The sequence below is a fragment of the Sander lucioperca genome, chromosome 22 (genome assembly GCF_008315115.2).
Source record: "Sander lucioperca isolate FBNREF2018 chromosome 22, SLUC_FBN_1.2, whole genome shotgun sequence".
NCBI lineage: Eukaryota > Metazoa > Chordata > Actinopteri > Perciformes > Percidae > Sander > Sander lucioperca.
This window is the reverse complement of record NC_050194.1, coordinates 24,043,480-24,058,497: the sequence shown is the minus strand read 5'-3', so window position 1 is coordinate 24,058,497 and position 15,018 is coordinate 24,043,480. Positions and strand designations below refer to the sequence as shown.

The following is a 15,018-nucleotide window of genomic DNA, read 5'->3' as shown; positions in this document are numbered from 1 at the left end:
GTCCTCCAAACCATACAAGAATATAGGTTGTTTATTCCTACCCTTTGATACGACCCATAGGAGAATTTTCTGTCCTCATATCTAAACCAGAGAAAATAATAGTCACGGTTTTTAACAGGTCGTTAAAGGACAAATCTGGCGTAAAATGAACCTAGGGGTTAATAACACACGTGTACTGAGTTGACCGTTCTCTGGGATATGTTTTCATGCTAATCGAATGTGGCCACTTTTAGTGCAAACCGCTAATTACCTTATAACGCTAGTCATCGGGGTACGGGTAAAGTAAAAAGAAATCTGTATTTTATACCACTAACGAGGCTCAAAATAGCACCACACTTCCACGGTAGCATAATGAGGGTCCCTACATGTAAACCGAAGCATTGAGAACTTTGTAAGTGTACAGACAGTTTATTAAAAAGATAGTTTAGAAAGACAGTACCGTTCACGTATACAGGCGGGCGCCATCTTGGGAAAACAGTCACGACCAGTCGAACGACGAACGCCGTGTAACGTGAGCTGAACTGTCACTTGAAATCTCCATTGGTCCGTGGTTTCCCAATGGGTCGATAGTGAAATGTAATTACATGGAAATGCATGAATTATATCTGTTTATTAAAATATATTGCACGGTGTTTGTCGTTCGACTGGTCAGACTGTTTTCCCAAGATGGCCACGTGCTTTTCACGCTGGAAACAACAGCCGCGGTGACCATAAATTAAGCTTTATACTCTTTCACCTTACTTCCTGCTATGCTCCCGTCATAACTGCTACACAACGTAAATATGACTTGTGATTGGTGCTTGAACAAACGATCTATGTGGGTGTTTGGGGGAGGACTTTGTAATGTGAATGTATATTTCTACTGTTTACCTCTGAGTAAAATACAGACTTCACTTATCCTGTACAAATGTGCCACCCGAAACACGTAGTGGGGGTAAATCACATGAGGTCCCCCTGGTAATATTGGGGTCAGCCCAATGGTCCCACAGCCCTATGTTCCCACATTTCTAGGGCATTTTCAAAATTAGGTCTTGTGTTCCTACATTTCCCTTCAAGGGTTAGGGTGGGTTAGGGGTAACAGGGGAACATAGGGCCTAATTTTGGAAACAAATCTTAGAAATGTGGGAACTGTGGGAACATAGGGCCTAATTTTGAAAAGAATTGTGGAAATGTGGGAGCATAGGGCTGTGGGAACATAGGGCCTAATTTTGAAAAAATTCTTGTGGCTGTGGGAACATAGGCACGCTCCCGTAATATTAATCCCGTGAGAATAGGGTGGACGAACGGGCCAAACCAGAGAGAAAACGGTGTGTTTGCAGTGTGGAAGTACTCTTCTTTTGGTAGTGACAAAGATGAAAAATCTACTAATCAGCCGAGTGGCTTCATCACTAAACCATCTCTGTCACGTTTATGATGCAGCGGAGGAGCCACGTCGTCTTCCTCACACCTTGTTAGACAATGGGGCCTCGTGAAGCCACCAACAACTGGACAAAGGCCCTTCTTTGTGAATAGCAGTGGGAACAGTAGCTCCGAGGTGTGAAAACAACAGAAAGGTAAGAGTGTGAGAAAGGGAGAGGTGCTAAAAGTTGAAGAAAAAGAAAAAAAGGAAACATTTTAACTTTATTTTTCCACAGTGAAGAGAAAAAAAGGGTTAATCAGATCAGTCGAAACAGCCAAACCTACGTGGCTGTGACTCCATGCAGAGAGGCCGGGTAAATTAATTTAAGAATTTGTGATGGGATTGAGTTTGGTCTCTTTGAAGACGAGGGCAGAAACATCAGTTGGGGTCAGGGAGGGAAAGTGGCTCGCCTCGAGTGCCAACTCTCTCACAAGTTCTCTTTGTTCTGTCAACTTCCATTTTCAACGCACACGTTCTCTCCCACTGCTACCATACGGCAACTCCAATCTGTCGCTGCTGGCAGCAGTCTACAGTTCACCATCCTCCTCTGAGTGACTTTCTTTTTTTTTTAAACAAGAGTTCTGTTGTCTGAGGCTTTATTGGCGTGGAAAGTTGTTCTGCATGAGCGCTAAACAGAATGGTAACAATTGGACAGAATTCAGCTTGGTTGAATGAATGCCAAAAGATTTAGCTCAACAAAGAAGAAAAAGAGGCTCCAGCACAGGATTTAGACACAGAATAATAAAGACGAAGTAAAGTAAAGACCCAAATCTGAAAGATTAAGGGTCTGGCAATGAGTAATGAAAATGGCCCAACTTGAGGGGCGGCACCAAGCATGCATTTGAAACTCTCACTGCACGCAATTGGATAACACTACGACCAATCACAACAATACACGGGGTGGCGTATCCAGAGCCCCATACGCTTAGCTACCAGCGGAGCTAACTGGTAGATTAAACTCTTAGCTACCAGCGGAGCTAACTGGTAGATTAAACTCTTAGCTACCAGCGGAGCTAACTGGTAGATTAAACTCTTAGCTACCAGCGGAGCTAACTAGTAGATTAAACTCTTAGCTACCAGCGGAGCTAACTGGTAGATTAAACTCTTAGCTACCAGCGGAGCTAACTAGTAGATTAAACTCTTAGCTACCAGAGGAGCTAACTGGTAGATTAAACTCTTAGCTACCAGAGGAGCTAACTAGTAGATTAAACTCTTAGCTACCAGCGGAGCTAACTAGTAGATTAAACTCTTAGCTACCAGAGGAGCTAACTGGTAGATTAAACTCTTAGCTACCAGAGGAGCTAACTAGTAGATTAAACTCTTAGCTACCAGCGGAGCTAACTGGTAGATTAAACTCTTAGCTACCAGCGGAGCTAACTAGTAGATTAAACTCTTAGCTACCAGCGGAGCTAACTGGTAGATTAAACTCTTGCCGTATCCGGTCGGCAAAACAGCAAAAACGTCCTTCTTGGAACGATTTGAGCGCCATCTTCTGTTCCTCTTTTAGATAAAAAGCCAAGTCTAACTCGTTCATTGTAGCGGCCATAGCCGTTTCAAACAACTGGTGTTCATCCGTAGCCATCTTGCAATGTTTACTAATGACTTTGACGTCGCAGCGCTGTTGTCATCTGTTTAGTTCACCTCTGGCCCGCCTATATCAGATACACCGATGTGATTGGTGCAGCTCGACTACAAGGGCATAGTTAATGAGCATCATTACTGAATGCCAGAGCGAATTCAAATTGTGCTCTCGCGAAAACTCTGGATTTCCAGGGTAGGAGTTTGGTCCATGATGTGGTTGACCTGCATCTGATGTTTGACCCGTTTTCAGATCCTTTACTTCAGTAAAAAAAAAGTGAGTGAGTTTGACTTAAGCATGAACGTGCATGTTGGTCTGTCCACACCCAGGCTTTTTCCTTAATAGAGACATTTTTGGCGCCCCCCCCCAAAGACATTTCAGCCAGCATCAAAGGAAAATCACCAGTACTAAAATGATAAGAATTGAGAATAAAAATAGCAATTCAAATCCTCTCCGAATTTGTTTAATAGCAATTTGTCAAACAGCTGTTGAACAAGCAGAGCATAAACTTAAATACGACATCTCCCCTCCACAACCCCCGCTCCAATGTTGTAATAAAATATATTTTTATAACAAGTTTTGTTAATTGGGTTTTCATTTACTGTACAGGGACTGATCATGCTCACTGCCGTGCGTAGTCCCCCCCTAAAGGCCCATTCTGAGCCAGGAACCTTTTTCTGGAAGTCATATATACTGTATATATATGGCGGGTTCAATATCTGGATCAATATCTATCATTTCTATGTGTTTTCAAGACGTCAGTTTACATTCATGTCAGGCTCACAACCAGACGTCGTCTTCATCATCTCACTGTGAATGGAGAGGAGGCTCAAAGTGTAGACGTCTTTCTTCATTCAAAAAAAAACAACAAAAACACTTTGAGCGTCAGTGAATAAGGCCTCCTGCACACTGCCTGCGTGGGGTGAGCGTGGCGTTTCTGTTGCGTGTCAATTGCGTGGCGGCTGCGTGGTGTTTTCTATGTCTTTGCACACCAGAAACTGTCTGACGCGGCGCTGCTGCTGCTAACCTCGTCTGTACGCATGTATGTTTCCCATTGATAAAATGAAATACCATGTTAAACATGAATATATACTGATTTGACTGCAGCCGTCCGTATTGACGGCTCAATAGGCTACAGAATATTTCGTTCTGTATTGACAGGTGCAATATTTGAAAATCGATAATTATTATTTTTTTAAATTACATTTATATCTGCATTTATGTCAAAACCTAGAGACTTTCAAACATCAAAATGTCATTTATTAAATGTATTTGTGTCAAAATTATATATAAACATCTTTTTGTATTCTATTTTGCCTGGAAACGCTTCCAACACGCTTGCGTGTCGCGTGAAAAATAGGCGTCGGTTCTATTTCTAGCATGCACGCGTTTTCATCTGAGACGTGCGTGTCACGCAGGCAGTGTGCAAGCTCTAACCTGAGCTCTAACCTGTTAACATGAGCGGCGAAATAAAAACGGACACGCCACGCAGCTGACACGCTCATTTTAGGAGCCCTAAAGGCGTCACTTGTTTAGGCGTCTGTGGACTTTCAGAACAGGTTCAACATTTCAAAACGTGCGGTCACTCACACCAGTCCTGAACAGGAATGACCTTTTACAACAAAACGGCTGTTTTCAAAATGTCTAAATATCAGTTCAATCAGGACACAACTCATTTTAAGTGAACAATTATTTATTGACGTGCACAATAAAAATGAGAAAGGTATTTGGCAATTGGACACCCATCGTGACCTCATCATATTTTAAAGGGAAGGAAAGGAAATGAGGAACTGGAGGTGAACGGGGCGGAAGAGGGTCGCGATGATTCACGCTGAAATGAGAGCTGACAGCAACCGAGAGGAGAACATTTAAATGTTGACAGCAATCGGGCGCCTGGGTAGCTCACCTGGTAGAGAGCTCGCCCACATACAGAGGCTCAGTCCTCGACGCAGAGGCCGCGGGTCGGCTTCCGACCTGCGGCCCTTTGCTGCATGTCATTCCCCTTCTCTCTCCCCTTTCATGTCTAAGCGGCCCTGTCAAAAATAAAGGCCTAAAATGCCAAAACAAAAGAAGTAGATAAATATTTTTTTTTTTCAAAGATTCTTTTTTGGGCATTTTAGGCCTTTATTTTTAAAGGAAAGCTTAAGACATGAAAGGGGAGAGAGAGGGGATAACATGCAGCAAAGGGCTGCAGGTCGGAATCAAACCCACGGCCACTGCGTTGAAGCGTAAACTTCTATATATGGGCGTGCGTTCTACCAGGTGAGCTAGGCACCCAAAAAAAAATAATAATAATAAAGAAATATTGACAGCAACAATGTGATTGGCTGATAGAGGTTGCGGCTAAATCTGGTTGGTTTAACTTTAAATAATAAACACCCCTAATCAGCTGATGAGGGGAAGCAGGAGAATAGTGAGAGCTCGGGGAAAGATGAGTGAGTAACATAAGATAAAGTCTTCCTGACTGAAGTTGCCTTGAACTGACAACTAGAAGCCCTTTCAGGAGGAGTCTCTTTCAAAAGACGCAAGTACACTGAGACACAGTCCTTCAATACATTAACCCGATTTGTACTTGGTGTTCAATAATCCAGTTGAACCTGCTACGTCTTTAACTGACGTCAATGTATATCTAATTCAGTCCAACAAGTCTGTGTTCACAGTAACAATGGCAGCACCTTTCTAATGCAACGATTTGCTGTAATGAGGCAGAAATCAGCTGGCCTTGAACAGTCTGTACATCTTTATCTGCGTGCGTTAGGAGGAGGTGTAAATGAAATGCCTGAGATAATATCTGAAGTGAGGCTGTTTACCATCGTTTTTCCCTGTTATTATTTTGAATGCTGAAGCTTGGCTAGCTGTAGCATTTTGCTCCTCCTGTTTTTGGCAGAGAGAGTGCTTTTACTGTGCTTGAATATAAATTATTAAAGTATTCTTATTTATTGTCGTATGAATCAATTAACACGTCATATAGCCTCAGTTTGTGTTTATGTTATTTTTGGGACAATAAAGAACAGGAAACATTAAGGCTGGAAACATAATGTATTTTTTATCATTGTCGACAAATAGATATAGCTGCTGCTGTAAATTATTTTTTTATATATATTTGCAGTGGTGGAATGTAACAAAGTACTGTACTTCTTTCCATTTTCTCCTTCTTTCTACTTGTACTCTACAACATCTCTGAGGAAAATATTGTACTTTTTACTGCAGTACATTTGTCTGACAGCGTTAGTTACTTCTCAGAAAGATTTTCATCCCCTTCCTGTCCAGTGAAAACCATGTATCTCCAGATGTGTTAATGTTGAATGTTTGTGATAAACTGAAGGATGAAGGGTTAATTAATGCATGCATCACAAATACTGGAATATCCCGTCCGTAACGAGCGTCAATTGAGGGACTCCAAAGACAACAGATCCTCCTTTTTTTATTTCTTTCATTCACAGGTATGAAGAATAGGGAGCTGTTGGAGGTGTCCCATGGGCATGTTTGTCCTCTGGCCGTCCAGCCTGTGTGTCTCTGCTCTGCACACAGACGCTCTGGGAGGGAGAAGAAAGACCGTCTAAAAATAAACTGACACGCACCACCAGCAGAAAAACAAACCGACAAATAGAAGAAGAGGACACAAAAGAGTTTCCCTTTTTCGTCTCTGTCACTCTCTCTCTCTCTCTCTCTTTGCTCCATTTCTGTTTCTCTGTCCTCATTACGGCTTGATAGGAGGTCATGTCCCAGTCTGGAAAAGTCCTTCATTTGTATGTGGAAGTGAGGTCTGCCCCAGATCAGAGCGGAGGGAAGGAAGAGATTGCTCAGGGGCATTCGGTTCAGGACAGTCCAGCGGAGCTCCTGTCTCAGCTAGCGAGCCAGACGTGCGTCACCAAGGCCTCCGCAGCTCACCGCCTGCTTCAGGACTGCACACACAGCCAGTCTCCTTCCAGAAACAGCTTTCAGCTCCAGCAAGCCAGCAGCTCCCCGACAGTCCCCAAGCTTCGGAGTACACCATGTGATGGAGTGTCTGCCGTCCACTCTTCGCCAATAATGCCCTCTTCTGGAAAGGTCTCCGTCCCTCACACGCCTCCCAACTGCCGGAGGTTTACCAAAGAAGAGGTCAGCGATGGCACGCGGTCTGTGGTCACCTTCAGCTACATTGAGAAGTCCAATGTGAAGGCCGTGGAGAGTCCACGCAACTCTGTGTGCGAGAGAGGGACCAGAGAGGAACGATCCACCCCCTCTTACTTTCGTAAAAGACTCAGTGACCCAGTTTGGTTTGGGAGTCCCGATTCATCGCGCAGCTCTAGTCCCAAGCTGACATTTCAATCTCCGGGAAGTCACCAGCAGACATTCTCTCCCGGCCTTCGCCAATCAGCCTTGGACCCCATCGGCAGGGCAGCTACCCAGAGGGCTGTGGAGGAGTTTGGCTCCCCTCTACTGAGAATTAAACTAGCCCACGCACTTGAGCAATCCTCATCTTCGCGCTTCAACCAACAGCCACGCTGTCAGTCCTGGGCTGGCTCTCCTGTTCAGCGTCAGAACATCAACGCAAATCTCAAAGACTTCACAGATAGGAGCCAGGCTATTTGTGGGCTGCCTCGGAGCCCGGCGTCAGACCAGCTCTCCTCGCAGTCCAGGCAGTCTCCTCACGCAAAGCCAGAGTCCTGTGTCGAGTCCCAGAGCCCTCTTCACTGGTCAGCAGAGGCCAGAGCTGTGGTAGGAAGTCCAGCCATCAAAAGACATGTTCACAGGTCCTGCAACAGGAGCACTCCACCACAGGGAAAAATCCTCCAACTTGGCAATAATGTAGTTGAGGGCTTGAACCAGTTAAGTGACAGTAAATCTTCCTCTCCAGCTCATAGCCCTGAAGTCGCCCGCAGGTTAGCAGAGGAGGCTACCAAACTATCTTCCATTCTCACAGAGGCACGCAGGTCCTCATTGCACAACGCTTTAGGTGATCCCGCCGGAGACTTTCACAATCCAGCTCCAAACGCACAACAGTCTAAGCAAACGCTTAAGATGAACATCCCTTTAAACGAGCAACACGCGCAAGCAACTGACAACACGGACTCTCACCAGCCTGAAAACCCCCGTACTAATTATCAAACACACCAGGAGGACTGCGTTCAGAAATCCCAGCATCAGAGCTCAACTTTAGCAGCCGCTCAGAGTTCCCCCGCCATTCGTTCACGTGTTTTCCGTCCGTCTCATCCTCCCACTGAGCTCAGCTCTCCCATGAGGGACCCCAGGTTATTCCAAGCTGAGCTCCGAGCCCCAGATACCCCCACCCTGCATCGCCGTCAGCTCCAGTACGCCAGAGACTCCTGGACCCCGGGCCTGGACAAGAGAGGAGACCTGAGCTGTTTCGAGAGAGGCGACTGCACTGAGCTTGCACGCAGGCTCTTTATCACTCAGAGTGTTGAGGAGGCGCCGGTCAGCTGGACATCCAGGCAGCAGTGGGGGACACAGGTGGAGAATAGCCCGAGGCCGAACACTGATGCTGGATTTAGGTCTGTTAATGACCAAACGCCTGAGCGTCAATCCAGTCACCGTCGCCGGCCGCTCAGTCCCACAGCCCAGCAGAAACGAGCTGAGCAGAGGAGGAGAGAGATCCTGCTTCTGGGCCCGGTGGTGCTGGACTCTCCAGAGGAGGACGAGGGTGAGGAAGGCCAGGGTGATGAGATGGAGGGTTATGAGGCAGAGGAGCAGAGGGTTCAAGAGCCTCCAGAGGCGGAGCAGAACGGAGTGATGGGAGGGTCGTCCTCGCGGAGCTCCAGTGGCGTGACGGGCAGCTTGGGGGACAGAGACTGTGTGTCCCCCGAGTCTAGTCAGTCCAGTCACCAGAGCAACGAGACCGGGGCCGCCACCTCAGGAATACAGGTGGGCTCTGTCTGGGTGAATTGGTGGATACTAAAAAATATATATAATTTAGAGACTTTAGAGTTAAAGGAATAGTTTGAAATTCACTTTTTTTCTCAAGAGTTTGATAAGAAAATTGGTACAACCCTCATGCGTGTGCTGTAAGTCTGGAGCTGGAGCCAGGTGGCTGTAAGCTTAGCTTAGCATAAAGACTGGAAGTGGGAGGAAACAGCTAGCGCTCTCCAAACTTCAAAAATCTATCAACCAACACTACAAAATCCCACTAATGGTGAAACACTTTGTATTCTTTTTTTTAATTTAATCCCCATACAAACAGACTTGTAAAACAGACTATTTTGTTATGGGGAGTTACTTGCTGGAACTATTTCTTTACAAACAGACATTTATATTATATATCAGATATTTTATCAGAAATCAAGAAAATGTTGCATGTAACTCCCCCTAAAGCTACAAATTGTTGTTTTCACATTTCTGTTTGTGTGGAGATTAAACAAATGAGATATAGCGTGTTTGGTTGATGTGTTTTATAACTCTCTAGTCTCTAGTCTTTATGCTAAGCTGACTGACTCTTGCTTCATGTTCACAAACATTTAAGTGGTATCGATCTCATCTTACTCTAGACAAGAACAAACGAATTTCCCAAATGTAGTGCCATTCCTTTAATGCTGCACTGCAGAGCTACTAGCCTAATAAGTATGCCGCTGTGTTTGTGTGTGTGTGTCTTTCAGACGGACAGTGGCTGTGCAGTGCCCGTACCCTCGCTCCATTGTCAGAGGATTGCTCGTGCCAAGTGGGAGTTTTTATTCGGGACCCCTGCTGAGGAGGCTGCAAGCAGGGGGGAGAAAAGTGAGAGCATGTCCCTCCTCAATTTAATCTAGTTATTATCATCATGTTATACCAGTTTTGTTTTTTTATATAAGCTATGTATCTCAGATCAACACAAACAGAGAGAGAAAGAAGATCAGACTGAAGCTACAGAAACTCCACCTTCATCAACCTGCAGAGAAACTTAGAAAAGAAGAAGAAAGAAGAAAGGTTATAGGTCATAAAGGCATCTCTTATTGTGAAACGCCTGTCTTACATGAGCCTAACGAATCGGTCTGTTTCATAAAGACGGGCTGATCGGAGCCTGATTCAGAGGCGGACCTAGACAAAAGTTCTCCAAGTGAATCTGGAGCACCTTTGTAGCAGAATGGTTCAAGTGAATGCCACGTAACCACAATGTTCTGGGTTTGATGCCAGCTGGGGGCTTTTGTTTTATGCCATACTGTGTTCCAGTTGAAATGGGTCGGAAATCTCAACTGGAACGCCCCCTGAAGTCGGATTTCACACTCTGATATTTTTTTCAGACGCGCACCAACCTTAGTCTGGCATTGCCAGACCTTACTCCACAGCGCTGTAGAGTAAGGCAAATCTGGGTTGTTTGCATTTCTTTAAACCACTCACAATCGTCTTGGGGGGCGCTAAGCTCCGGACGCAGCGCGATGGCTCTGCTAAATAGTCTCAGGAAGGAACTTGTTTTACAAAAGAAAACGTCACAAACAACATTAACTGAAGTTAACTGTTCACACAATACAGTAATGTGAGCTATTTAAATTAGCTGGATACATAAACCTCATTAGCTCTTACCAGTGTATCTCCGTGTGCACCTCGTCTACAGCAATCCCACCAATCGGTCCCAAAAGTCCCAGTTAGAGAGGAAATGCTGTACAATTTACAATCATTCCCTTAAACGTGATCAAAACTTGCAATATTCAGTGTGTAGCTTGCTAGCTCGAAGGTTATTGTTGTTGTTGTCCCGAAATCGAATGGAGTTTGATCCGGACTACATCAACCCCCAACCTCACGATCACAATACAACACGTTGCTATAGTGTTTGCACGTGCAAAATACCACATAATGCATTGTTATCAACTGGTATTGCTAATAATGGCTAAGCTGGCTAGAGTCCCCCTGCCACCGTTTTTACGACCTATAACGTTAACTGGAGGACGATCAACTCGGGTGTGATGTCATTCCCAGTTCTGAATTTTGAGGTAAATAGTACGCAGCGTCATACGCCCATTTCCAGTCTGCCTCTCCGCTGTCAACTGTCAAATAAAGAAGAAAATGCCAAAAAAGAATCTTAAAAAAGACAAATCTTACCGGTCATCTTTCAGTACTTGTTTGAAGGTTTGATACTCGGCCTTTAAATATAGTTCTGGAACAATTAGAGCAAACAAATAATCTAAATATGTTTTCTGTGCAGTGACAACAGGGAATTAGCAAATACAGCCATTTACATTTTTTTTTTTTAAATCATTGATGTGGATGTTTCCCTCTCTCCATGTGCAGATTCTCTGGAAGCCTCCACAGCTCCTCCCAGCGGTAACTCCAGCGAGTCTCCCACCCCGACTCCCCCTTCCTCCCTCCCTCTGCTTTCTGCCAATCACGAGGTGCAGCATGTGGAGGTAGAGCTGCTGACCCCTCCTCCAGCTATAATCGGGACGTCGCCCAAAACCGGCATCATTCGCCGCACGTTAAAATACTCAGAAACCGACCTGGACGCTGTTCCGCTGCGCTGCTACCGGGAGACGGACATAGACGAGGTGCTGCTGGCTGAGCAGGAGGACGCCGACTCTGCGTTCGGGAGTAACCGCAGCGTGCAGGGCACCTCGGGGACAGGCAGCAGCCCGCTGGGGGGTCTGGCTTATGGTAGGACGGATGGGGAGGAGGGGGAGGAGGGAAGGGGAGAGGGGGAGGGGGAGGAGGAAGAGGAAGATGAGGAGGAAGAGGAAGAAGAAATGGTGAGCTGGGCCAGTGTGAGGATGCAAGGAGACAACAGGAAGCAGCTGTACGCAGCTCAGGAGGAGTCAGACGTGTTTGGTCACCTTCTGAAGAGGTGAACATGACACACACTCACAGTCACACACACACACACACACACACACACACACACACACACACACACACGTTCGCAAACATGAAGAAGAAGAAGGATTTCCCCCTGACCTATAGTTTGATCCTCGTAACCTATTTTTCAAGTAGATTGTAAACAGAGATTAATCGATTAGTTGTCCCATATTAAATTAATCGCCAACTATTTTGATAATTGATTACAGTGACAGTTAAATGTGAATATCTTCTAGTTTCTTCTCTCCTCTGGGACAGTAAACTGAATATCTTTGATTTGTGGACAAAACATGACATTTGAGGACGTCATCTTGGGCTTTTTGCATCTTTAACAGCACGTCCTGACTTGATAGAAAATACAGTTGAAGTCTCTTTTTCTAGATGTTCCCACATTTTCTTAATAAACCATTTTTGTTGCAGTGTTTCTAAAACCTCCCTCTCTGTCCAGACCAGTGGAAACATTTTTTGACAGCCACCACCCGGCCCTGAAATCCCCCATCCTGGTCTCCGGTCCTCGCTGTGCAGCAGAGGACACCTTCAGCCGCCACTTTGAGAGCATCATGGAGTCTCACCGAGCCAAAGGCACGTCGTACAACAGCCTGGACAGCGAGGAGCTGCTAACCTCGAGCACCCAAACCGTCCTGACCTTTGACCTGCCCACACTAACCCCCGCCATCCATGGGCCGGTCTGCCAGAGCGCCAGGCAGATTGTCCAGCTTAGCTTCGCCCCGCTGGCACACGACGAGAGGCCCAGCATCTCTGACTCTATCTTCACCATGACGGGGGACTCGGACGCCACCAGAGCCCCCTCAAGCGAGAGGCTGAGCAGCGGTTCAGACGACACGCCACCCAAAGGGCGAGGGTGTTCACAGCTGGGGAGCAGCTGGTACAGCAACCCGTCTTTCTCGTTACCAAGGTGAGTTAGCACCATAAAGAAATGGGATGGATAAGCACATAAGAAGCTGGCTCCAGACTAGTTTAATGATAGCCAGACAGATTATTTTCAGAGGATGGAAAAATGAAGGGGTGCCGTTGATCCAGGAGTGGGCTTGTGAGATGGCTAGGGCGGCGTTTGAAAAAAATGTCATATAAAGGATTTGACAGATTAGATGTCTAGACTAGAAAATGGGGAAAGTAGTTGAACTTTCTGGAGCGCTCCTAAGAAGCTTTGTGCTGGGGAGAGATCTGTATGATAGGCTCATGGTGTTGTCATTTACACATATGTTTATTTGGTTTATTGTCTATTTTGTTGAATGGTCTTGAATATTGTACTTGTAGGCTGTGTCTCATTCCGCATACTTCCGTCAGTACACTGCTAATGTGCACTAACCACTTACTGCCGTAGTGCCCACTTTCGATGGTTAGTATTGTCCCAAAAGGATCACTTATGTTAAAACACTTAACGGAAATGAGGAGCGGTCTGCTCGGCTCGCCGCCTCTCAAAAATCTGACGAATCAATGACCTTTGTCGATCAAAAAAACAGACAGATTCAGTAACTGTATAGCCTTCCTCGCTTAAAATGTTTTCAGAAACACGTTTCAGTGAACTATCTTCGTAAAATACGAGATTGTATTCTGAATGAATACAATCTCCGCCATTATGCTCGGTTGTGAAATCCGGCAGAAGCCAGACCCACGTGACGCGTTCGTCCAATCAGGTGCCAGTCGACGTCCCTGGTCCCTCCCCCTTCCGCTTTGTAGTCAAGATGGCGCCTGTTTAGTGCGCGTAGTGTCCAGCGTTCCACCATGAACTTTTTCACCATTTTTAGGGGGTCATCCTGGTACTTTCAGTGCTCTGACTTTTTGCGTTATCTACACTATATACTTAAAACTAAGAGTTTGAAGTGTAGGCGGTTTGAGACACAGCCACAGTGTCATCTTTTCTTGATTGTAGTCTGGGTGGTGATGATGACGAAAGAGGGGAGGGGGTGTTTATGTTGCGAGTTGTGTGTTTTGTATTTTGTTAAAAAGTGAAATGGAAAATTGTTATTCACAAAAAAAAATTATTTCCCCAGTTTGTTATGGCTTCATCTTGCTAAAATACACGATTGTATTTTGAGGATAATCTTCCAATCCCCAGTGTTCTGTGTAGTTAAAGCAGCTGACAGTGTTGACAAGTGAAATACAGGCGACCTGCTCTTCAGTGATTCACCAAGAATCTGAGTGATGGTGAATCTGGGTCATGTTTGTTGTTGCATATCATTCTCTGTTTTCTGTTCATCTCACTTCAACTCTACACTGAAATAGGGCCAGTGCAATTGTCTTATTAAAACAACAATAAGGGCGTTTTCACACCGACAGCCTTTAGTTCGGTTGAATCGAACTAGAGTTATATATAGTTATTATTCTAGCTGTATGCTACTAACCCTATCGTGAATGTGAAATGATTACTATCATTGTTGTATGGTCAGGTTGAACCCCTTTGTGAAACAGGAACAAATCCATTCAGTACAGAGAATGACAGTCATATGACTTTCTTTTATTATCTAGTGTGACAGTCAGTCATAACGGAATTAAAACATCAATACATTTCTTTAAAGTAGGTCTTTTGTCAGGGCTAAATTACGTGGTATCGAACAGTGCATAGATGATCTTGTTTGTTAGGTTAATCTGTATTTAGCTATAACATTAGCTCGTTAATTAGTTGGTTAACTAGCAAGCAGTGCTGGAATGTAACTAAGTACATTTACTCCAGTACTGTACTTAAGTACAAATGTTGAAGTACTTGTACTTTACTTGAGTCTTTTCTTTTCATGCCACTTTCTACTTCTACTCCGCTACATTTCAGAGAGAAATATTGTACTTTTTACTCCTCTATATTCATCTGACAGCTTTAGTTATTAGTTACTTTACACATTAAGATAAGATTTCTGCACACCAAACACATGTAGTTTATAAAATCTGATGTTTTATTATAAATTAAACTACCCAACAATATAACGGCTACAAGTCCAGCTGAAATGATTAGACCATTGAACACACAACTGTTTGGATCGTTTCCAGTTTCTAAAATGGGAGGATTCTTCTGCATTGAGTACTTTTACTTTTAATACTTAAGTACATTTTCCTGATGATACTTACAGTACATACTTTTACTTAAGTAACATTTTCAATGCAGGACTTTTACTTGTAACAGAGTATTTTTCGAGTGTGATATAAAAGGATCTGAATACTTCTTTCACCAATATTAGCTTATTAGTAGTTGGTAAGCTAACTTAAATAATGACTTTGCATTGGTAATCAGGCTCACAGAAAAACACAAACTGAACCTGGTTTCATGTCA

At 44.6% G+C, this 15,018-nt stretch overlaps 1 protein-coding gene across 2 annotated transcripts in view; it reads left to right on the top strand.

The window, feature by feature from the left end:
- Positions 1 to 15,018, top strand: part of LOC116060938 (PH and SEC7 domain-containing protein 1-like) — an 89,515-nt gene that overhangs the window by 18,400 nt on the left and 56,097 nt on the right. For both annotated transcript variants that reach the window (XM_035997259.1, XM_031314695.2), the window contains exons 2-5: positions 6,422 to 8,843; positions 9,572 to 9,689; positions 11,178 to 11,724; positions 12,184 to 12,651. In XM_035997259.1, the coding sequence (XP_035853152.1) occupies positions 6,699 to 8,843; positions 9,572 to 9,689; positions 11,178 to 11,724; positions 12,184 to 12,651 (3,278 nt within the window). In that variant the 5' untranslated portion in view covers positions 6,422 to 6,698. The remainder of the gene's footprint in view (positions 1 to 6,421; positions 8,844 to 9,571; positions 9,690 to 11,177; positions 11,725 to 12,183; positions 12,652 to 15,018) is intronic.